The sequence below is a fragment of the Acinonyx jubatus genome, chromosome D2 (assembly GCF_027475565.1).
Source record: "Acinonyx jubatus isolate Ajub_Pintada_27869175 chromosome D2, VMU_Ajub_asm_v1.0, whole genome shotgun sequence".
Taxonomy (NCBI): Eukaryota; Metazoa; Chordata; class Mammalia; order Carnivora; family Felidae; genus Acinonyx; species Acinonyx jubatus.
In genome coordinates, this window is record NC_069393.1 from 43,650,784 (window position 1) to 43,675,244 (window position 24,461).

The 24,461-nt window shown below is 54.7% G+C and overlaps 1 protein-coding gene across 10 annotated transcripts in view; it reads left to right on the forward strand.

Annotated features, from left to right (window-relative positions):
- LDB3 (LIM domain binding 3) overlaps nucleotides 1–24,461 on the forward strand; it is a 63,532-nt gene that overhangs the window by 17,257 nt on the left and 21,814 nt on the right. The window contains exons 4-10 of one of the 10 annotated variants that reach the window (XM_027062473.2): nucleotides 217–239; nucleotides 1,312–1,515; nucleotides 3,783–3,797; nucleotides 6,539–6,708; nucleotides 7,204–7,240; nucleotides 19,456–19,638; nucleotides 22,937–23,079. In XM_027062473.2, the coding sequence (XP_026918274.1) occupies nucleotides 217–239; nucleotides 1,312–1,515; nucleotides 3,783–3,797; nucleotides 6,539–6,708; nucleotides 7,204–7,240; nucleotides 19,456–19,638; nucleotides 22,937–23,079 (775 nt within the window). Of the gene's footprint in view, nucleotides 1–216; nucleotides 240–1,311; nucleotides 1,516–3,782; nucleotides 3,798–6,538; nucleotides 6,709–7,203; nucleotides 7,241–13,319; nucleotides 14,109–19,455; nucleotides 19,639–22,936; nucleotides 23,080–24,461 lie in introns of those variants that run through there. The other 9 variants (XM_027062476.2, XM_027062474.2, XM_015080824.3 and 6 more) reach the window with 9 other exon arrangements.

The following is a 24,461-nucleotide window of genomic DNA, read 5'->3' on the forward strand; positions in this document are numbered from 1 at the left end:
AGAAACACTGCCATCAGCACCTCTGACCCAGACTCACAGGCCATGACCCTGACTCTGAGCTCTGCCACCTCTCCTTGGCACTCTCCTCACCCAATGCCAGTCAGGGCTGGTGCGGCCCCCACGACGGCCGGTCTGAGGATGGTCCCTGCGCTCAGAGCCCCTGGCGGGACCTCATGCTGATAGTCCTGTCTTCTTTGCTCTTTCTCTCCTCCCCAGGTGGTAGCCAACTCTCCAGCCAAGTTAGTATCAAAGGAAAGCATGCGCGTGCGCTTGTGTGCCTGTCCTCGCATGCGTCCGCGTGTCAGTTAGCCTGGACAGCGTGTGCCTGTGTCAGCATGGGTACATGTGTGTGCATGTGTGAGTGGGGGTGCATTCGCGTCCCTGAGCGAGCCTGCATGTGTGTGGAGCTACAAGTGTGGAGTGGAGGCCTCGGGGAGGGGTGCTAGGGCTCTGTCTGATGTGCCCTTTCCATTCCCCATTTCCTGCTGCAGCTGCTTAAGACCAGCAGGCCGGCTCAGGGGTGCGGGGTGCGGGGGGTGGAGCGTGTGCCGAGCTGATGCTGGGTTCCACGTGAACCTGAAGACAGTTCTGTCCTGACGGGACTCGCAGAAGGGCTGCGCCTGACCTTCTTTGCCCCAGGAGTGCATTCATCTGTTGGAGGGAAAAGCCTCGATTGGCAGAGACTGGCGGCCACACAGCTAGTTGGACTAGAGGGGGACTGAACAGACTGAGTCCTGTTCCAAGGAAGACGCACTTGCACTGAAGCATCTGGAGGATCAGAGCCCTGGGCAACCAAGAGGGTAGCCAGCAGGACGAGCCCCTTCGTGGAGGAACCTTACTCAGAATCCCCATGGGTGCCCAGTGGGGCTGCTTTTCGCCTTTGGGGCATTCTGGACCCTGCTTGGGCTGCCGCTGCCTTTCACGCGTGGCCCAGCTCCTGTCGCCTACCCCCAACCCCTTTTGTCTCTGCTTCCTTGCTGATGTGGTGAGAGAGCTTTCAATGCCTGGCGCCCCCTGCTGACCCTGAGAAGTGGCTCAGGCTGAGCTGAGAACTCCCAGGAACTGGGAAAGCCAAAATGGGCAAGGAAAACCTTCTGCAAAGGGCTTTGGGGAGGGTCCTGAGGATTTTCCCTACCAGACCCAGCTGTCTGCAGTTCAGGGGGCTTGGGTAACTTACCTGGGATCAGGCCTTGGGAGGTCTCTCCACCACCAGCCCTCACCTTGACCTCCTGTGTAACACCACCTGTTGCCCTTTTCTCCTTCTACCTCCCTTCCCCTTCTTCCTCTGCTCCCCCTGCTGCCCTCCCCCAGCGCCGACTACCAGGAACGGTTCAACCCCAGTGCCTTGAAGGACTCTGCCCTGTCCACCCACAAGCCCATCGAGGTGAAGGGGCTGGGCGGCAAGGCCACCATCATCCATGCGCAGTACAACACACCCATCAGCATGTACTCCCAGGATGCCATCATGGACGCCATTGCTGGACAGGCCCAGGCCCAGGGCAGTGACTTCAGTGGGTAAGCGCCTCCCCTCCTCCACAGTTGCTCATCGTTCACCGCCTACACCACTGGCTGGGCCTCCTCACTAGTGGAGGCCAAGGTACCAAGCTGCCGGGCGCCATCAGAGACTTTAGGCATCGGGACCAGCTTTCCTCCCTCGCCTTGGGCCTCTCAGAGCACAGCTGTTCGAAGGGAGCCAGCCTTTGCCAGGGCCCTTCCAGAACACGGTGTTCTCTCTTCAGAATCAGTCTCACAGTCAGCTTTAGAAGGGTGGAGGATTGAAGAATATGGTGGTTGCTCCGAGTGCTTTTCAAAGCCTCTGCATTTTCCCAGGCTCCACAAGGGGGTCAGCTTAGAAAGAGACTTCTGGAATTCCGGGCCACATTCTGGATAAACCAGTCTTCTCACAAACTAAGCCATTCTTTGGGGGAAGTTGCTGCGTTCTTCCAATGATGAGAGCAATGCAAATATGTGACCAGGTTTCTTGTTTGGGAAGGGGCCTCTGGACCAACCATCCAAGGTGCTGTTGGCAGTCAGCCCCACTGCAGAGCCTGGGAAGCACCCAGGCCCTCCCGTTTGTTCCAGGGAAGCCCAGTCTCAGGGCAATGGGATTTAGGACATCCTTGTTTCCTGGAATTTGCCTGTTAGCAATGGTTGAGGAACTTGAGTGTTGAATAGGGAAAGAGTTGGCTGAAAATCATTTGTGGAAAAAACTGCTAATAGTGCAAACATTAATAAGAAAGTCTCTTTCTTTCTCTGTCTCTTTTAGTGTCTCTCTCTCCCTGTATCTGTCTTTTTCTGTGTGTGTGTCTCTCTCTATCTCTTTATCTCTGCCTTCCTCTCTGCCTCTGTTTCTTTCTCTCTATCTGCTCCCTGTCTGTCTGTCTGTCTCTCTCTCTCTTACACACACACATGCACACTGTTTTCTATTTGAGAATATCATTGCTGTTGACTTTCAGAATTGACTGATTATCTCTTTGGGCAACATCTTATCCCCAAGTCAGGATCTCAACCAACTCAAGGCAAGAAATCTTTTCTTTTTTTAATTAAAAATTTTTAATCTTTTTTTAATTAAAATTTTTAATTAAAAAAATAAACATTTATTTATTTTTGAGAGTGAGAGAGACAGAGTACGAGCAGGAGAGGGGCAGAGAGAGAGAGGGAGACACAGAATCTGAAGCAGGCTCCAGGCTCTGAGCTGTCAGCACAGGGCCCGACGTGGGGCTCGAACTCACAGACCTCAAGGCATGTTAAAACGATGGTTGTACTTTTTTTCTGAAGCTAGGAAAAACAAATGTTGTCAGAGGGGTAAAGTGGTTTAAAAGTTCCAGATAACTCCTATAGTGTTTGACCTTGGCAGAATCCAGCCCTTGCGGCCATGACGTACGTACACATTATAAGGGCAGGCTCCAGGGGCCAAAGGGATGGAGTGTTGTGTGCGGGTTTGGGGACCCCCCCCAAAGGGACACAGTGCTTCCTTTGGGCCACCACCAGGGGGCAGAGGTTCCTTGCCCTGGAGCCATGAGTCTGAAACCAGCCAAGCTCAGAGCTATCGCTCTTTTGCACAACTCTGGACAGTGCTGATTTATTTAATCCCACCATTCAAAGCAGAAACTATGACCACGCAAGGTTTAAAAACACAACCATTAGCTCATATGTACCCAGGAAAACAAGGCTGCCAAAAAGTTAACAGGGATTTCCTGTTAACATTTGTTTGCCATGTGTGTCCTTGCTGTGCTCTTAAAAGCGGTAACGTCGCAAACGTCACCAAAGGGAAGTTCAGTGGAAAATAATGGAAGAACTGCTCTTCGCTAAGTTTATATTTTCTGCACCTTGGGAAAAAGACTGCTCTCATTTGGTTTTACCACTAGGGCACCCATGATTTATTTTAACGTGATGCACCATTGATCTAATCCAGGCTTCTCAGAGTACCTCCCCTACCTTCCTCCTCTCCCCTCCCCTCCCCCCCTTTCCCTTCCCTTGTGTGCCTGGGAAGCAACATGCTTTCCCCTTCCTTCTAACTTGGTCCTGCCGGGCTGATGCTACCATGGTACCGGTGGGTAAGAGCTAGCCCTCTGTGCCATAAGGTGCTCCGTTTCTGCTGTTAATGCCCACGATTCCTTCCTCACTGACAGTTTTCTTTTTGTCTCTTTCTCTTCCTCCTTTATCCGCCCCACTCCCGTAACTCATTTCTGACCCTAACCCTGCTCCCTTGCGTGTGCGCCGCCCCTCTGCCATCCCCTGATGGACACACACTCACTGCTGGGCTTTCTTCTGCTTGGCAGGGCATCGCCGCTGGCGTAAGTAGACCCCACAGTGTCTGTTCCGTCGTCGTCGTCGTCGTCATCGTCGTCTGTCTGGTTGAGGGATGGTGTGTGGGTTTGGTGGGATATGCCTGAGGACAGTGGTTCTGTCCATGTTCTTCCTCACACCCACCTCACAGCCAAACGACATGCTCAGCAGCCTATGCAGGCAAGTGCTTTGGGGCTTGGCTTCAACTAATGTCACTGTGGACACAGAAATCAGAGTGATGACATCACCCCGCCTCCCTTGCACCCAAGGCTGGAAGCGTGTCTCTGTGCTGTGCTTTGCGGGGGCTCCCGGTAGCCTTTCCTTTCTGCACTGGGACAGCATAGACCTGAATGTCTGAATGCACACTGGACCATTATTCAGGGAAGAGGGAAATGAGGGGGCCCTTGGAAGCCATTTCCTAGGACCCTCACGGGAGGTGGATCTGGAGGAGCCAGCACCTGCCAGTACCACCCATGGGAGGTGAAAGATGAGTCAGTTTTGGGGAGCAGCGTACAGTGGAATTAAGTGTCCAGAGGTGACCTGAATGTTGTGGTGACCGCGGAATGTTTTTGGTGGCAAGAAGACCATACTGGGAGTGGCTCCAGAGTAACCCCAGATCCAGGGTCCCAGGACTATAGGGCCTATACATATTCTCCCTGAAGCCCGGAGTCTCAAAAGGAATGGGAATTCCTTCATCTGACCCCCAGTATCTGTCGTGGCAGCAACACAAGTCCCTGGTCTTTGCACAGCATTGTGGGAAATGGTGCCAATAATGTGAGTCCCAGAGGACTCACTACTGGGAGCTTTCTCGAGCCCTTGGAGCTGTGGAAGGAACAGGGGAGCGCCTCCAGGGCATGTTCTGGAGAAATGGCAGCAAACACCTTCCGTCTGCTTTCTGGACCACAAAGCTGTGTAGCGAGGCTCAAGGGCAGGACCTGGGCTTGGGTCTATACTTTCTCTCTCCCATAGCACAATCCACACTTCCTCCTTCCCTTCCGGCAGACCAAGGAGTCCTGGTTGTGCGTTCCTACTGCACCTCTCACCCAGAGGTAGCGGATCCTGCCTCTGCTTTGGGAGCCCTTGGGACTCCTCCTTATGCCAGAAATGGCTTCTCCCAGTGAGACCCCACTCTCTTCTCTGCTCTGTGGGCAGCTCCAGGATCCTCCCTGCTGGACCCCAGAGGGATCCGCTGGTCTTCCCCATCTGATCCCAGGCTGCCAGTACCTGTAGCTCTCCAGGGCAAGGCAGAGCCTTCAGGGCAGTTGGGGTGGGGGCTCTGCCCCAGTCTTGGCCACCTTTCATCACCTTCCTCCTCTCTGTTCTCAGAGCATTCTCTGAGCCAGACACTGGGGACCAAGCCTAGGAAAGCAGGCCAATGCTTGCATTTAGCTCCTTGCAGAGAGGCTACAAGACATGGGCACTGGAGAGGTCCCTCTCCTAGCCAGCTGGCCCTCTGGAAGGCAGGCAGAGGCAGTGGACAGAGTAAGTGTCTGAGCTGGGCCATGTTTCCAGGCATGGAGCATCTGGGGTGCACAAGGCCCCAGTGGGCAGAAGTGGCCTTTCTGAGCCCACATCACTGCAGTTTGATGGAAAGGACAGTGGGTGGGGAGCCAGGAAGCTTGAGTTCTGACTCAGCAAGGCCCCTACACCTGGAGCTAGCCGGTCAGCCGCTCTGGACCTCAGTTTCAGCATCTGTAAGAGGAGAGTGCTGAGCCACTGGTCCATAGGGTAGAGAGCCAGGCTGTGCTGGCTGAGAACTCATCCCAAGTCCACCCTGATTCCTGGGAGGGTAGGTTGGACCCTCCCTGGGAGGGTAGGTTGGAGGGTCCAGAACCCTCCAGCTCTTGCCGGCCAGGGTGAGTGGGTACCCCACAACCTGCCTTGCAGTCTGGTTAAGGCTAGGAGGCACTGGACCCAAGAGATTCTGTGGTCCCTTGTGGCTCTGCTGTAGGATTCATTCATTTAAGTAAGTTTTGAGCACCTGCTGTGTGCAAGACACTGGGAGTCTGAAGGAAGGTCACCAGGTTCCCCTCCAAAGGCTGCACTGCCCTGGAGCAGAGGAAGAATGATCCTTCCTTTAGATCTTCCCCCAGGACCCCAGGCCAGAACCACCTTGCCTCCCCCGTCTGCGGGCAGTTCCAGACCACACAAGCCTGGTTGCCTTGTTTCTCACACCACCTCTCCACCAAGCCTGCCCATTTTTGCTGAGCAGAAGTCCCCAGTCCACTTTTAGGGCAGGCTTGGCACTGGGGGCTCGCTGTTGGGGTCCAAAGGTACAAGGAGGACAAGGAACTGACCCTGAAGAAACCTGAGTCCCCCGAATGGTCTGTTGTCACCCTGCCCCAAACTCAGGAGCTGTTCAGGGAGGTTGAAATTATTTCAAAAGACCTATTCTGCCTCCTGTTTCCTTAAAGGAGATCCCAAGGGGGTGGGGCCTGGGATGTGGATGGGTCTTCAGGCCTGTGCCTAGGGTTAGCCCAGGGTGGGGCAGAGGTTTGCCAAGAGGGATCTCAGAGGAATCACCGTCTCGCTTTGGCCACCCTGAGCACTGAGGACCCAGGCCAAGCCCTTGTCTCAGGCTTTCAGATGGCAGTGGGTAAAGGGCATGGGGGAGGGGGGTTGAGGCAAGTAGGGGCCACCAACCGGTGTGCCGGGTGTGGGGGTGTGAGCAGATGAGCCATGGGGGTAGTGGAGGACAGGAGCAGGGTTCCAGCCTAGCCCTCACTCACGGCCTCTTTCTGCCTTGCAGGAGCCTTCCTATTAAAGACCTTACGGTGGACAGCGCCTCTCCCGTGTACCAGGCGGTGATTAAGAACCAGAACAAGCCAGAAGATGAGGCTGATGAGTGGGCCCGCCGCTCCTCCAACCTGCAGTCTCGCTCCTTCCGCATCCTGGCCCAGATGACAGGGACGGAATACAGTAAGTGAGGCCGGGGTTGGAGCATGAGAGATGCTGAGGGGCCCTGAGGGCCCTGTCCCACAGTCCTAAGGCCCACAGAAGCCAGGGAGTCAAGCCCCCTGACCCTTGAAGATGAGCTGCTTTCCACAGAGAGCTAGCGATGTGCTGAGCCCCTCTGGGCCCCTCGGGGCAGGTTACTGAGTGACACCGGCCTTCTGCCCAGCTCCCTGACTCCAACATTAGGCCATACGTGTGCCCGGTGGCTTGTGGGCAAAATGATGGCCCAGAGCTGGGATAAGAGGACCTCAGAGGTCTCCCTCCCAACTGTACCCTTTCCTCTGTGTCCCCCTTCTCCCCCTGCCCTCTGCCCAGCACACAGCATTTCCCTGCCACCATTTTCAGGTTAGGGGCAGTAAATTGTTCCGTTATTGGAGGGGACTCAACGTCCATAGCTCTGGAGGGTTTTCTTCCTATGTTTCCTATGAGTCCTCCTGATCAGCAATTTTCTACCCACAGTGCAAGATCCTGACGAAGAAGCTTTGCGAAGGTCAAGGTAAGTGCCTGGACTCAGGCTCAGTGGCCTTGTCCCTCCTAACCCAATCCCTCCCCAGGCAGCCCCTAGGTCACATGAATCATGGAAGGAACCTCTCAAGTTCATGTATTTGGAAGCGCCTGGCCCCTAAAGGGCCCCAGCAGATGCTGGCTTGGGGCCTTCGTCCCAGGTCACTGAGGTAGGTGCCTGGAGCTGTCTCTAACCCCTGGGCCCAGGCTGCAGGAGTAAGGATTCTGGGCTCTCCTGGCTCTGTCCCTGGGCAGAGGCAGGGCTGCTTTGGCCTTTGCTGGGCTGTTGAGAATGAGGGCATCTCTCCCTGTGAGGGCACCGGGCCGGCTGCCTTGCCTGCCCCACTCATCTCAGGGTCTGTCCCCTGTGAGTCTGGAGGCTAGGCACTGGAAAGCAGGCACGGGGAGGGCTGTTCTGGGCATGGGCATCTGACCTCGGGATCCACCTGTCCAGACCTATGCTAATGTAGCAGTTCCATAAATCGCTCAAAGCACAATAGCTCTGCTAAGAAGGACAAGCCTGGGCGTGAGAAGAGGCTTCTGCAAGGCGAAGTGTCTCAGGGTCTGGTCTCCCACCAGTGGCAGGCCTGGGACCACAACTGCTAACCTACCACCTGCATCCTGCCAGGTGCTCATGAGCCTGGGCATGAGGGGGGCACGCTGCCCTGGAACCCACTGGAACCTGCTGGGGCCTTCCATGGTGAGGCATGGAGCCCCTGAGGATTGTGTTTCCACTTCCGGCGGCAAATGTTGTGCATGCTCTTCTTGGGAGAGTCTGCTTTGGTCCAGCACGTCCTTGGGCGGCCTCTCCGCACGGGACTGGGGCTCAGAGGTGCTCTTTTACCTGGGGCCAAGCTTTCTATACTTGCTAATCAGCATGTAGTGATCACAGGATCATGTGGAGAGTGGAGCTCTGGGGTCAGCTCAGAGTTGATGTAGATTTCATTTTTGAACCTATATTTTTGCCAATCTAAGCTGCTTCCACTTTTTGGCTGGGGCACCCCAGCCTAAAGTGTGGTCCCCCAGGCCTGCTAACGATGGCATGCAGTTCCAGTAACGGTTCTTAACCCTCCAATGCCTGCAACGTGTCTACACAGAGCCTGAACTGAGATGATGTGTGATTTAGCTCAAAAGTTAGTATCTAGCTATTTTAAGTGTGACTGAGCCCTCAGCGGTCCTGCTCCTGTGCTCTGTGGCTCCCGCGTGCTGTTTCTGTTTTTTCCACCTTCCTCCTTGAAGCCACTCATGTACACCCGGGGAGCAATGCAGCTCACTGATAGAGGAGTCTGACAGCCCCCCACCCCTCACCCCCAGCAAACAGCTTAAGCATCCCTAGGTTCCTTCCATCAGGAAGCCAGCAGGGTGTTTTCTCTCCTTCCCATGAGACAGATCCCTGCCTTTCAGGCCCTGACCGTCTCCTCTGGAGCACTTCTGGTGACCAACCACTCTGAGCTCACACCTCATTAACCAGACACCATTTAAAAGGTGGAACTTCTGTCTTTTGTGTTTCCCCTGGAGTATTTTCAGGCTCTGCAAAGTTATTGAGTGAGAACACAAAAGACAGTATTAAAGGCAGTCTCCAGTCCTCATGGGCCATTCCCTCCTTTTAGAAGCATCTCCTCGGTACTGTTCTGCCCAGTCCTGTGGATATGAGGGCAGGCTCGTCTTTCCCCCCACGGCCTAACCCCACAGGAGCATGGCTCAGCCCCCAGCAGAAGGCACAGGACCTTGGGGTCTTGAGAACTCTGCTGCAGGTTTTAGAGCCTCTCCCTCAGCGACTGCAGGTGTTTCTGTAGGGAAATGTGGAAAGAGGGCCCAACAAGAGGCTCCATCCTGCTTTCTCCCTCAATTCTACCCCCCAGCTCAAAGCAGCTCCCCCTCCTCCCACAGGCTGAATCGCTGTCAGCCGTCTACCCTGGGATCTCTGGCCCTGCGGTGAAGGCTTTGGGGACACCCAACAACCCAGGACTGGAAAGGCATAAGCCTTCTGCTCCTCTCCCTTTTCCTGACTGTAATTTCTGGAAAGTTGTCCTCAAAGCCTTCCCCCAAAGCCTATTCCCCCCACGGCCGTAGGAGGGGGTGGATATTTTCATTTGAATTCCAAGCAGCCTGAGGACCTGAGAGTGAGGCTTGTAGTGGGCACAGTGGTTCAATTCTGCTTGTGATTAAAGTCTGAAGTAGTGACTGTGGCCACTGGTCACAGCAAGGGCCCCGGGCTGCCCAAGTGGCCCACTGAGAAGAAGGGATCATGCTTGTTCTCACCCTGGGTCCAAGCTGGTCAGGGTCCTTGCTCCCCAGGGGGCTAAGCCCCAATCCCAGCCTTCCCCACTGCCAAGTCGGAAGCTGCACTCCGAGACCCTGCTGACCCATCTTGTTGGCTGAGGGCAGCTGGCCTCCTCTTTCTCCCAATTTAGCAGCACTGACAGGAAGGAATCTTAGGGTCTCTTAGGAAGGCTGCCTCCCCAGGGTGGGCTTCACTGCACACCGCTGCCATGTAGCTGACTCCCACAGAACCTGAGTTTGCCAACCCTGGGGCCTGGCAACCTGTCCAAGGTGACAGATAACCTCTACAGGCTTGTACGTGTGCAAAGGTGCTTTCTTCTTCCTGTCGCCGTGTGGTGGGGAGATAGGCGGGAATGCCATGGTGTCAGGTGTTCTGTACCAGGCGGCGGCACTGGTGGCCTCGGGGGCAGGTGGCAGTCTGTGTGGCCGAGGACCCTGCAAACTCTCCCCTCACCTGTCTCTGCTCTACCTCCCAGGCCTCCCCGCCCCCAACCCTGAACCCTGTAGAGTCCCAGAGCAGCTCAGAGCCCTGCCCTCTTCTTGGGGTCCTGGCTCCTGACACTCAGGGTGTCTCCAGTACCTGGTAGCAGGTAGCTTCTCTCTGAGGTTCCAGTGCCCACGTGCTGGCCAGCCCAAGGCAGAGCCTAATCTCCAAGGACCCTATCCTTACAGGTGAGGCAGGCCAGGTCCCTAAATAGCCCAGGCACCTGCTGTGGACTTGGCTCCCCTCTCAGGAAAGACCCCAGCACGTCAGCAAACTCTTCAGGCAGGCTTAGACTGCAGCCCCCTGCCGGCTCCTGCACGGGTGCAGGTAATACTGTGGTTCCTGGCCTCCATCTGAAGTCGCGTGAACAGTGCCTCCATCCAAAAGCCGAGCCTCTAATCTCAGAGAGGTCACAGAAGCTTCCCCCTGACTTGGGGAAGGCACTCCAGGGGTCGGATGGCTCAGAAGTTCGGCTCCACGTTGGGCAGCCCTGACGAGGATGGGAGTGGGGGCAAGCCTCGCTTTGTCCTAAGCAGGGCTTGAATCTTTGAGGCATGGGGTTCCCGCTGCTTGGGTGTAACCATCCCAGAGGAATCCGGTGTGAAACCCAGACATCCTCTGACCCCCACCTTGTAACTCAACTGCCTGTAAGAGCAGTTTCTGCATTTACCCAGTGTTCACCTGTGCAAAGAACTCTGTGCCTCTCTGAGACCCCAGATGTCAAGGAACACAGTTGATTTGAGTGACAAGTTCACAGAGGAGCTGAAGGCGAGGGTTGTCTTGCACACTCCTCCACCAACAGCGTAAAAACTTCCCAAGTCCCTTCTCCATCGTGTACCCTTCTGTGGTTCATTTTCTTCTCCCTCCCCTACTGCCTACGGAGCTCAGGGACTCACTGCTCACTGGCTCCTCCCTGTAGTCCCTGTGGCCTCCCTGGGCACCTCAGTGTCCTCTTTCCTCCCTGTGCACAGCCAGCTCAGTCCCAGCTCCTCTGGCTGAGTCTCCCGGTGCCAGCACAGCCCAGAGCCCTCCCTCCAATGGAACCTTCGTGAGGATAACAAAAGTTACCTGAGTTTTGTGGGTTTTTCATTCTGGGTGTCCTGCCTAGCAAGTTTGAAAACCACACCTGGAGAACCCAGGACCCCCCTGGGGTGTCCCTGAGAAGCCCTTGTGGGGTGTCCCAGTTCTTCTCGTCCATTCTGTTCTGCCAGCTCCCTTCCCTCTCTGCCCCATCTCTTCCTTCCTCTCCCGGCTCCTCTCTTTGGCAGGCTGTGAATTTACAAACAGCTGCAAGCAGAGCAGGCTCACTAGGGTCCACTGACTCTCCAGGACTGTCTCTGAGCCCGTCACTGAGCACCGATGACAAAGGCTGTGGACCTGGCTGGGCAACCTGGTCACACCCGTGTCCTGGGTGGTCTCTATGGGATGGTCGGTTGTTGCCACGCATAGTGCTATCGGCAGGGCCCCCGCTTCTGCTCTCTTCCTTCCCTCCCTCCCTCCCCAGCCTCAGAGAGGCAGGCAGCAGGAGATGCCCGGCAGGTGGATCATAGTTCTGCGGCTGAGTTTCTGTGCGGTTTGAGGCCATTCACATGATGTCTCTGGGCCTTGGTTTCTTCTTTGGTATCAGGAAAGTTTGGTCCCGAACAGTGGTTTTCAACTATGTTGGCAGTGGGCCCGTTTTGTCTAACAGATTCTTCTACAGAGACACAATAGCAGGACTTGAGGTGTAGCGAGGGAGTCTACCTCGTAACGTAGATGTGGGAAGGGGGCAAGGTGTGTATGTGGGGATGCAGAGCTACTGGGGAAACGTAAGACCAGCATTGCCCCATCTCTGTTTTTAGAGACCTAAAGCGGGTCTTCCTGGCTTTTATATGCTGGCAATTCACTTCTTGAGCTACTTATTTTTAGATAATTGCAGATTTGGGCACCTAGTTGTGAGAAATGATATAGAGAGATCCTACGTTCCCTTTATCCCCCAATGGTAACATTTTGCAAAACTATAGTAAAATATCACAACCAGGCTGTTGACACTGGTAGAGCCAAACACAGACTATTTCCATCACCCCAAGGATCTCCCCCTGTTGCCCATTTACAGCGACACCCACCTCCCTACCGTGGGCACCCTCTCCTTAACCTGTGGTGACCACTAATCTGTTATCTGTCCTCCATTTCTATAGTTTTATCATTTCAAGAATGTTATATATATGGAATTGTACAGCCTGTGTGACCTTGTGGGATTGGCTTTCTTCAGTCAGGCCAGTTCCCTGGGGATTCATCCAAGCTGTCACGTGTACCATAGTTCATTCATTTCTTTTTATTACTGAGTGGTATTCCATGGTCTGGATGTAGCAATTAATTTTTAAAAGGAGTTTTAAATACTATCTGGGCTAACCACTGCGTTTGTGGCTAGATGCGGCCCCTGAGCCACCAATTTGCACCTCTGGTCTGGAGGATGTTAGCGGCCCCTGCGGCCTGGAAGATGTAGGATTCTGGCGTCTGTGGCACTGGCCTGGCCCAGGCACACCCTCTCCTCCATTCCTATGTTTCTGGCTGCTCTTTGCCCGTTTCGTCCTATGCCCTCGACTTAGCAGACTGTGGGGTGGGCCCCAGAGGCCCTATTGATGATGGGAAGTGTTGGCAAGTCCTGGTCCTCTGTCTGTGTGCCAGTGGTCTCGTGAGTATGTGTGTGCACACAGGTGCTTGCCTGGCCGTGCTCAGGCCTGGGCAGATGGGGGCAATTGGTGGTATCTGAAGGCCTCTCTCTGGGGACAGAGAAGGCTCGGTAAAGGCCAGGGAAGCATAGGGAGGTGAACGGTCTGCTCACCAAACCTCATCATGGGAACAGGCGTTCCTCTTTCTTAATGCCCAGCTTGGGGACAGAGACCATGCTAGGCCCACCTACCTATTTGGTTCAGTCCTGAGAGCCTACAGCCAAAGCAGCCCTGCCCAGCCCTAACCACACGGGCCAGGGAGAACCAGTGACCACCCCCCCCCCCCTTTGCCCAGCCTGCCCTCAGGCCCACTAGCCAGGCCCCTTCTCTATGGCTTCCTACTCACTTAGCTCAAGGACTTCAGTCCCTCAGTCCTGGACCTTAGGACTCTGGTCTTGCCCCAAACCAGTCCTGACTATCTGGAAAGTACTCCATGGGTGGCAAAGCCTCTCCAAACCAAATTCCTGCCTGCCCCGTGCCCCCTGCCCGAGCTGTCAGACAGGGGAATGGGACACATCCCCTAACCCCTTTCTCTCCTCCTCTCTTCTTTCTGTCTCTGTCTCTGTCTCTCTCTCTCTCTCTCTGTGCCACAGGGAAAGGTTTGAAACGGAACGTAACAGCCCACGTTTTGCCAAATTGCGCAACTGGCACCATGGCCTTTCGGCCCAAATCCTTAATGTTAAAAGCTAAGAGGCTATCTGGAATCCCCCCACTCCTCTCAGGCTGGACCCCCACCTTCCACCCCCCCCCCCACAGATCTGGCATGTGAGCCCCATGGTGATGCTTGAGAATGTATAGGGGTGCTGGGGGGCACCTTTGACAGCCAACTGTGGCAGTTCTGCTCTCTGCTCCCCCAGAGCTGATGGCCGAGGCCCAGCCCCACACAGCACTGCACCCCCTCTTGGCCACCCGCCGAGTGCAACCCTCCCCAACCCCACATGGCCCCAGCCTCTGCTCCCCTGCCCAGGGCCTTAGCCATAGATCAGAGAGGATGTGGCAGGGTTTGCTGGCATCACGCCCCAGAACCAAGGGAAACAGAACATGCCACTGGTTGATTTCCCACCCCCCTCAGCTGCTAGGAGAGGCAGCCTGGCCTAGTGCTGTCCTGGAACAAGCCACCTATAGATCAGGGTCCCGGGAAGAGGCCAACCCCTGGCCCCACTCGCTTCCTCGCTGCCCTCTGGAACCTGGGCAGCCTGGAGCAGGGCTCTGTGCAGAGTAAGTGGAAACCCCAGGGTAGATGAGGCAGAGGCCCCTCCTGGCCGTGGTGAGATTGGGCATGTGCTCTCCTCTCTGTGCTGTATGCGCTGGATCCCTAGTTCTCTCTCCTGTACATATAAGCATGCTTGTTCTGAAATAAAGAGGATTGAAGATGAATCAAACCAGCCCCCGTCATGCTGTGCCTGTGTGCGTACCACTCGAGAGGGGCATTCCAAGATGGGGAGAGGACAGGCACCACCAGGAAAGGGGCAGGGGCAGGGGCAGGGGCAGTGCCCACTGGGGCTGGAACCCTGGCGCAGTTCTGCCTGCTGTGCATCTCCTGACTCGAGGGCCCCACCCAGGCTGTGGAGCTCAGGTGGGCCAAATGGTGGGTGGGAGTCCGTAGCCTCCCACAGGGCAGTAGGGGTGGGGGCGTTCTGGAATGCCCCTTGCCTCCCCCCCACACACCCAGCCACAACCAGCAGGCTGAGCCAGCCCTCCCTACTGATCAGAAATCATCCCTATCCCTAGCATGCTGCAAGCCCCTCTCCCAGGAAGGCACTGTCATGCTCAGCCCTGGTCCAGGAAGTGAGAAAAGGGACTTGCCTGGACTAAAGAGCAGTTCACAAGGGGATTGCTGGGAGTCCTCGGTGGGCCAAGGCCATGGCTGAGAGGAGAGGAGGTGGAAGATGTGTTTGGCAGAGCCTTGCCCAGGTGGCAGGTGCATGTGGAAGACCTGTCATGGTCTTGCTGTCAGCCCCAGCCACCTGTGGCCTTGTTCTAGTCCTGACCATTCAGGAAGGGCCCAGCTGACAGGCTCATGTCCCCCCCCCCCCCCACCCACTTGTCTACCCATCAGCCTATCCCCTGATTGAGGGAACCACAGGCTGAAAGTGTGAGACCAGCAGCACTTAGTAAATAAAGGCAGATGCCAAGGTCCATCCCTCAGGATTCCTCAAACCACGCCCACCCCCACCCCACCCCTCATTGCTAGACTGAGCCAGAGACCTGCTCCGTCTCCCACTTCCCGGGCACAGGCTTTCTTTCTGCCTCTAGGGACTTGGCAATCCCACCTGGAAGAGATGACCAGGGAGAGAGCTCTATCCTGTCAACCACACTGAGATGCTCCCCCAAATCCCCCACCAGCCTGTTCCACTTTGGCCTCCCATCTCTTCCTGCCTCTAGCAGTCTGAGTCCAGGGCCAAGGCCAGGGCCAGGCAGGGCAGGCTGGCTGGGGGATCAACAGGGGAGGGTTGTTGTGGACTCCTGCTTACATCTAGGCATCCTGTAGCACACCCATATTTAGCTGACCTTTTACTAAGGACTTCTAAGGCCCAAGGGTAGGTTGTGTGGCCATGAGCTGCTAGACAGAGAGAAGTCCCAGGCAGTGGGTATCCTGAGGCTGGTGGAGGACCTGGGCCAACTAGTCAGAGCTGGTAGCCTCGCAGACCCCTGTCTTCAGCTCCTGCCCATTGGAGCCCTTTTGAAGCCCTAGAAGGTCCTTATTTGTTTTCTAGCCTGCCTGGTGTCTTCCCAATGACCCCAGGCCCCTGCACAAGCACATTGGGTGGCCCCAGGCCAGGATCTACGTAAAGCCCTCTAGAGTAAATAGGAGAGATTTCCTCATCTGGCATTCAACGTCCGTGGGCATTAGTCAAGGCACCATGCCTGACTGCTGTGGGTGCCAAAGGAATCAGAAAGGACCAAAGTGGGCAGTGGCTAATCATGATGCAAGGTTGGTCATGTGAGGTCCAGAGATAAGGAGCACCCCCCACCCTCCGACCAAGTGGAGGGTCAGAGAAAGCTTCGTGGGAGAAGGCATTTGCGTGTTTGAGCTTCATGAGCAGTTAGGATTAGGACAAGGGCAGGTAGAGAAGGCTGGACAGGTGCTCTAAGCAGAGAGGAAGGGTGCTGAGGAGAAGAAGGGGTGTCCCAGAACCCCAAGTTAATCATTTTGGCTGGAATGGAAGGAATGCAAAGGATGTTATGGTTTGTGGTCCAGAGCTGGGATGCCAGCCTCGGGGACTTTGTATTCTGAAGGCAACGTGGAACTAGCAAAGGCTGTAAGGCCCCATTCACACTACAGTCTGTGGGGATCGCCATACACTGTTCTCGAGGGGTGTCATTAGCATAGACTCCAAAGACAACAGGGCCCCTGGAGTTGTGCGGTGCAGTGGCCTCACTGCAGAGTGATATGGGCAGGGCTTCCCTGAGCACTAGCCATTAGGTTGTAAGATGGAATGCCAGCTAGGTAGGTGGCAGCGTGAGTCATTTCAAGACCAGCCCCCTGACTGGTGTTCTGCCCATCATGCAATCAACAGAGGTGTTCATATCCCATTTTCTTAACTAATACAAATAGCATCCTCACCTAAATAATGGCAACCACCCCCCAGCACGATCAACACACCTCCACCATCACCCACAGTTCCAACCAGAGCCCATGACTGTAAAACCCAAGACCTGGCACCATCACCAAGACCATCCTCATCCTTGCCATACATATTGTCACCATCAATAAGAACATCAACCAAGTCCTGCCATTCTCTCCATCAAGAGCCATCACAACAGAGCAGGGGCACGGGGTTGGCATGCTCTCCTTGATGCCGACCAGATTGAGGGAAGATGTGGGCCGATGGGGGTCTGTAGCCAGGCTGTGTTTTCCCTCTGGCCATACACTTCCCATGCAGCTGTGAGGATTTGAGTACATGTTGTTTGCTTTGGTTTTGCTTTGATATGTAAAGTGGATTATGATCGAGTCAGGAAGCAGCTGTCGAATCCTAGACCAGGCTGCAGTGATCTCATGGGCACTCTCTTTGGGACCGCAGCCAGGGCCAAGTAAGTTCCCTACTCTCCTTGGAGTTTTTGGGGGCCTGTGGAACTTCAGGCCAGAGCTGACCTGGACAAGAACCCAAGATCCTCAGGATTCCCTCAGTGCCATTCCTACTTCCCCTAGGCCCTGGCTGCTTTTTGTCTGTCAACAGTGGCCCTAAATAGGATGCTAGATCATGAATTTTCCTAGGGCTCACATCCCCCCCCGGCCCAACTCAGAATTCAGTGTTCATTTGGAGCTATGCCTGGGGAGAGCACCAAGTAAGCTGATCTGACAGAGAATTGGAGCAAAAGAGACAGGCAAAGCCGACTTTCTATTTGTCCTGCAGAGTATTTATTGTCTCTAGCCCAGATATTTTCATCACTCTTGTCCTGAGTGGTGTCCTCAGTTCCCAGAAGCCCACTAGAAGCATGCAACAGGGTCAGGGAGAAACGAGACCAGGTGTCCTGTGTCGGCCGGAGCCTTCCCAGGCAATGGCTTCCGGAAATCAGCTTCTTTCATGGAGGGTGGGTGAGTGGTCTCATGGCATTGCCGCAGGCCTGAGAGCTGGGCTTCCTGAGGTTTTCTGTCAGAACCACCGAGCTGTGAAAGGGCTGGACAGGACATGGCCAATGCTCTGTCTACCCTGAATGCTTCCCACACAGTCAATGGAAAAGAATGGCACTCCCTTTCATGGGACAGTCAACCTAAAGCCTCGCCGTGCCTCTGGTTCTCTTCCCCAACCCTTTCACACTGTTTCATGCCCTTCTCTGCCTGCGTGCCTCGCTGGATGGAAGAGAGAACTTCGGCAATGCTTTGGTAAACCGCTCATGGCCCACTTGCATGGCTACCTGGGACAGACCTCCGCAGCACCTTGCTACTCAAAGTGTGGTCTGCAGACCAGCAGCAGCAGCATCACCTGGGAACTTGTTAGACATGTAGACTCACAGCCTGCCCCAGACCTACTGAACTAGAAGCTGCATTTTAACAAGATTCCCAGGCGATTCATCTTCATACTGAAGACTGAATAGCCTTGTAGTGATTAGGGCTCACACCCTTCTCTGCCCCTTGGCAGCTGTGTGATGTTCAGCAGAGATTCAATCTCTCTAGACCTCAGGTTCTTCATCGGTAAAATGAGGATCATGATACCAAACGCTCAGGGAGGTTGAAAGGATCAAATGGAGTGATGCTTGTACAGTTGTTTGGCACAAGGCCTGGCATACAGTAAACGCTCACAGAGGGAAGATTAGTATTTGAATTCTTTTCAAATAAGAGTGTGTTTTGTTGGGGAAAGCTTCTACTTGACTAGTCACAAGAAGAAATGTCTTTCTTCCTCCATCAGGGGCCACTTGAAGTATCCGGTAAGGCTTCAAATCCAAAGGCACCTCACTCAGATCCTTCTGTCACTGCCAATAAGTTCCAGGAGGTTGAGCGATTGATTTCTCTCAGTCTCCATTCTCTTGTCTATTAAGCAGAGTCAGTAATCAGAGGGTTGTTGTGAGGAATTAAAGACATATACCTGGCACGTAGTATGAGTTCAATAAATGAATTACAGAGGACGGGCAAGGTCATTTCCACTCGCAGGCGCTGCATATCCTGCCGCTGTTGTAGCAAGTACAAATCTTAGTCCAAAGACCCCAATGAGCAAAGAATGTGCATTTCTTTGCTTGCCTATAATTTAAATTTTAGTCTCTGCCTTGCTTTGCAGATGGCAGAAATCTAATCCCATCACCCCAGGCTCTGATGCTCTTTTTTGCCTGGAGTATTTCTGGGGATGAAGCGTTTACAGGATGTCAAGGGGTGGGGGGGGGGGGGGGGGGTTGGGCACGTGGGCATTTGGTCCTTGGTCGTGGTCTGCCTGTGCTGCCATCTGCTGGGATATTCCCAACCCGTGAGGATACGCTGGTCTACACTGGAAGAGCTGTGACCTCTCTTGTTCCCAGTTACAAGGCTTCTAGGATGTGCAGGTACTCAGTACCATGTCCATGTCACCCTGGGGTATGGGAAGCCCTCGATGATGGCCTGGGGATCTTTGGCCTGTCTTGGGTCGGCCTGCCCCTTCACCATGGGCATGAGGGCCCCTGGGGTCCTGCTACTTCCCCAGGATTTATCCAGAACAGGGGCACAGCTACCTCTATTCTTGAATCCTTCGTTCCACATTGCCTCCTTTCTGGTTCAGATGACCTTGATCTTCCTGGCAGGTAGCTTTCATCCCTCTTCCAAATGCTTTCAGTGCCCTGGGTCCTCCACAGCCTAGGCCCTTGATGTGCAAATATCTTACCTCTGTTTTGTGCCTTGTATCATTCCTTCTCAAATCAATGCAAGCTTCTAACTAAATGGGGAAGGGCAAAAGAAAAAGCAAAACAGGATGGGGGAGGAAATGTGGTTGATACTTCAATCTACTTTTCCACCACACTGTGTTTTTATAATATACACAGAGAAAGCAAAATTAGGAAGTCCACAAAAATGGTGGTGTGTGTGGAAACTCACCAGGCTTGAGAATATTTTTGATGTTCTTGTGGCCCTCTAAGTGCTCTGAGCCCTTCCCTCTTGGGGTCCTGGGAGGCTCTTTCCCTGAGGCTGGAAGCACGCCTACCGGAAGATCATGCTCGTTTTACAGAATGGATGGTGATTTCCACCCAGCCTGCCTCTGCTGCAGCCACCATCCCCATACAGAGGATCCCCTTGACCTGTTGTCTTTTTCGGTCCCGCCTCATCAGCACCCCTATTGAGCATGCTCCAGTGTGCACCAGCCAGGCCACCACCCCGCTGCTGCCCGCTTCTGCCCAGCTGCCTGCTGCTGCCCCTCCCAGTGCGGCCTCACCACCCTTGACCGCAGCCACTGCCCATGCTGCCACCGCCTCTGCTGTAGCCCCTGCCTCAAGCCCTGCGGACAGTCCAAGGTAACGGGCCCACAGGTGCCGACCCTGACCTCAGGGAAGGGAGGCAGGAAAGTCCTCAACCTGGGTCCACCTGTTGGCAACTGTATCCAGCCCTCAGAAAAGTCCGTGCAAGGTGGTTAGGACCCCGGGGTCCTTGGAAAGCCAAACCTAGCACTGCCTGGTGCTGAGAGTGAAGGGGAGACTGGGAGTCACCGCAGGGGAGCACACTGTGTGCAGTGCAGCACAGAGACTGGAATGCGCTGCCTGGCCCCCTAGTGCCTCTCTCTGTCTCTCTGTCTGTCTGTCTGTCTGTCTCTCTCTCTCTCTCTCTCACACACACACACACACACACACACACACGCATGCACGCACGCATGCACGCACGCATGCAATTAGATAACAAAGAGAGACTTTGTGCACAGTCATTGTTCCTGGAACTAGAATAAGGGGGAGAATGAAAATTGTCCTTGTGGTCCGGGGAAGTCAAGAAAGGCTCTCTGGAGGAGGGAGCAGATGTAGCATTGACCTTGGTAGGTAAGGTAGATCAGATTTGGGCAGATATTTAGCACTAACTTGCCCTCTTCCTTTACCCTCTCTTCTCTTGATGGAGAGCAGGCTAACTCCAGAGGCACCCGATGTCATGGGATGTAACTCTCTGCTCCACCGCTTACTGTCTGTAATCTACAGAAAGTGACTTAATTTCTCTGAAGCTAGGTTTCTCATCTGCTAAGATATTTAATGCAACATCTATTTTTTTAGGGTTGGGACAGAAAAAGTGTACATAAATCACCTAGCACATAGAATTCTCTCGAGTATTATGAGTTACTGCATTTCAACCTGACCTCCTGGATACCCAGCAAAGGCAGGGCTGGGGATGGCGGGAGTGGGTGGGTGGGGGTTGCAGTTTGCAAAGGATGCAGGGAGGTGTGGGGAAGTGCAGGGGGCAGGCTGGATGAGTCATTCTGGAGTGGCCAGGAAGTGTAATAGCTGGACGGGCCCAGCTCTTTCTGGGCTTCATGGAGCTGTCAAGTTGGTGTTTGAGGTAACAGCCAGCTTTCTCAGTTTCCCATGCTCCCCTCCCAGGGTTTTGCTGGAAAGGACATGCTTCTCTGGATCAGGGTTCATAAGTCCCTGGCACAGCCTGAGACAGGATAAAGGGTGGGCACAGTGGCCTGCAGACCTGTGTGCTGCACCCCTACCCCCAGGCTTCACAAGGACCTAGGTGGTGCCAAGCCCAGCCTTTGCCCAGCCCAGCTCAAGCCTCAAGGGTAAGCCCAGTCTGGGCCTCCAGGGGTTGTTTTATTCCAGCTTCCTGGGGTCACTTAGCAAGTTGCTCCCCCTCTACACACCAGGACCTCTTCAGCTAAGGGCACCAAGAAGAAACTTTGAAGAGGGTAAGAAACGTCCCTGTTGTTAAGTGGGAAGATGCCTCCCCAGTTGGATGGAGAAGCTCTAGATGCTGGGGCCCTGCTTAAGGACAAGCTCCAGCACTATGCTTCAGGCCTCGGTGTCCTCAGTGGCCTGGGGCCCTCAGGACTCCCTCAACAGGGCAAACCCTTCCTTCCTCGGCCTTGCAAAGGGAGATGAGGCCTGGGTGGAGGTCGGAGAGATACCTGGAGGGCTCCCAGCATCAGGCTGGAGCAGAAGGAACCCAGGGACCACACCAGCTACCTCTCTATCTTACACAAGGCTGGGATGGAGCTAGAGGAAGCCAGTGGGGGGCAAATGGACACCTTAGCCTTTCTTGGCATGGCCTCAGAGTCCTTGCTAGATGTCATAAGCCTCTGATTCCTCCCCTAACCCCAACCCTGGACACAGGACCTGTAGCTCCTGGGCTGCTGGGAAATCTTCTTCCACTGGTGGGAGAGTCTGGCTAAGCCCCACTGACCCTCAGCCCTCTCCCACCGCAGTGGAAGCTGGGCACCCCTTCAACACTGCCTCTTTCTCCTCCATTGAGGCCCCTGCTCCACTGTGATTTATCAGAGAAGCAGACAGGCCCAGGGAGGGGAGACAATGGCTTCACCCAACCAGAAACATGATAACTTGGCCCGGTAAGTCTGCACACCCCCTAGGTCTGGGATACTGGCTGTCTGAGGCTCATTCTACCTCCATACTGTCTGAGCAGCACTACACACCCTTCTGAATCCACTAAGGAGCTTGGCAGTGGGTCCTTAGCTCCGGGCCACCCCCTCCCAGAGCTCTGGAGAAGAAATTACTTCCTTATCCTATGACTCTTCCCAGCACTTGGGCCCGTGGGGAACAGTTGGAAAGAAGGCAGGAAGCCTTGGACTGGGGGAGGATGGTATATTATCAGAGGCTCACTTCTCTAGCATCCCCATCAATGACCCATTTGCCCTGGGTGTGGACATGTGGTCCCCAACGGGATCTGAACAATGCAGGGAGAAGCCAAAGGTGTATTCAATAAGGTGTTCTTTAGCTTTAAATGAAAAAAGGTGGGGAGTTGTTCACTGACAACGAAATTGGGAAACACTGAATAAGACAAAGTCAAACATGCCCCTTAACTCCAGTTCCTGGAGCCTTTAGTTCTCCAAGGGAAAAGGCCAAGTACGGCATTTCCTGAGGGCAACGAACTGGGACACTTTCACTCTATCACTTTGGTCCCATGGTCCCTGGGTCACAAGTGGGAAAAGGCTTTAAGACCTCTTGGCAGCTTACTCAGTGGGGAGAGGGCAACAGGAATGCTGTGCAAAGGAGAAGCCTGTGTGTGTGTGTGTGTGTGTGTGTGTGCGCGCGCGAACATACTGGGGGGCTGGTCTCCTGGCTTCCCATGAGACCTCTCTGGAGCACTCTTATCCAGAAACCTGAGATTTGGCGGCTCCTTCCAGCACCAGCAGAAAGGGGAATGAAGAGGCCAGTGGTCTGAGGCTGTGAAGTGCCCCAGGAGGTCAGAAGGTTGAGGGAGAGGGGTAGTTCTGACCTCCTCCATCTGTCTCCTCTCTCCTGCGTCTGCCCCTCCAACCCCAGCCTCATCCTGGTAGTCTCTCCACAGGAAGTGAAGGGTTTCCTGTCTGTCTTCCTGTCTGGCTGGTGGTTTTCCTCCCTCTTTCCTAAGGTGGTGACACCAGCAATGGGCCTTATGGCTCTAACCAGACTCACGAAGACTCAGCCCCCAAGGAGCAGCTTCCTCCCCTCTAAGACCCTCACAGTCTTTCCTTCACAGCCTCTGGCAAATCCCCAGCATTTCTGTCAGGTTTCCTCCTCACAGAGGCTCCTGAAGACCAGGCTGCCATGGTTGCAGGCCCCAGGGCCTGGGTGGGGCTGTCCTTCTAGCTGCTAACTCCTCCCCCCTTGGTTCCAGGCCCCAGGCCTCTGCCTACAGTCCCGCCAAGGCGACCTCTCCGGCACCTGCCACTCATACATACAGTGAGGCCCCAGCTGCCCCTGCGCCCAAGCCCCGAGTTGTCACCACCGCCAGCATCCGGCCTTCTGTCTACCAGCCAGGTGAGAGGCAGATTGGAGGGGAAGCTGTTAGGCTGGACGTGGCTTCTAGGCCACATCCCAAGAAGGATGGTGGCCAGCGAGGTCCTGCTAATGAGGCTCAGCCCTTCTTCCCCCAAATGTGGGCCAGCATCCTATGGAGCCTGCCTCTGGCCCTGGGGAGACAGGTGAGCGGTACCAGCCAGGGGTGGAGCCTCCCGGCTCTTAGGCAGATAAGGTTCCTGGCTGGGGATTTCCAGGCTCAAGGTAAAGGATGAGAGGGTTTAGAGAGAAGGAGTTTGTTTCCCCAAGTGTCTGGGTCTAGCTCAAGCTGGAAGACAGGCAGCTATAACGAAAATGCCATGGGCTTTGGCCAGTGACCCCGGGCAGGCTGTTCATTCTGTCTGGTCTTTGGGTTCCTCAGCTGAGGCAGGACAATGGAGGCTCAGAGAGCACACATAATAAGCAACAAAATGGTCTCCTGGTGGCTGAGCTCCCTTGACTGTCTGTTCCATTGCTCTGGTCCCCATTCTCATCACTGCCCAGGGCCGCTTCACAGGGATGAGGACTCAGTCCCACTTCCCTCTTTCCTCAGCAAAGTTTGGCCTGCTCCCCAGAGCCCGAGGGCAATTCTCAGTCTGGCTTGCACCTCAGTTTCCCCTGCCTGCCCCTGCTGAGTGAACCTGAGGGCTCCTTAGCTAATTTCCCAGGTTGGGGGAGGGTCCTGTGTGCCCTGGTCTATAGGATGTGCCCACAGGAGGGCTCTGGGCAACTACAGCCATCCAGGGCTGACATCACCATCCTTCCCACTGGATTCTGACTCTGAACTCCAGGAGGGCAGGGCGGTGGCAGATTTTCTTCACTGTATCCCCAGCACCTGACTCAGGCCCGACACAGAGGAGGTGCTCAGCAAAGGTAGTGAATGAAGGAATAAATGAATGAATGAATGAACACTGGTGAGGAACTACAGTTGGGGGTGAGAAATGGAGAGGGAGAGGCTGTGAACTGTGCACTCTGGTGGTTGAACACACGGGGTAATGGATCACAAGGGTTCCCAGAGTGGTACCCTGGTGCAAGTTCCGTGGGTGGGTGAGATAGGGTTTTAGGTGGGCACACGCTTCTCATTTAAAGCATTGTACTTCCAACATATTTCTCTGTACAGCCATCTTGAATACAGCAACAATGACATTTTCCACTTGCAGTAGTATACAAACTGTTGTCTGTCCTGCTCCCAAATCGTTACACACACAACCATCTTCACATATGGTAAAAGCAATGGAGTGAGGAAGCCAATGACCTGTTAGGGAAGCAGGTAGCTAACTCTAAGGGAACAGGGAGGGGGCTCCTGTGTGTCCTGCAAGAGACGGGGAGTTGGTCCAGCAGTCACGAGGTAGAGGAACAGCAAA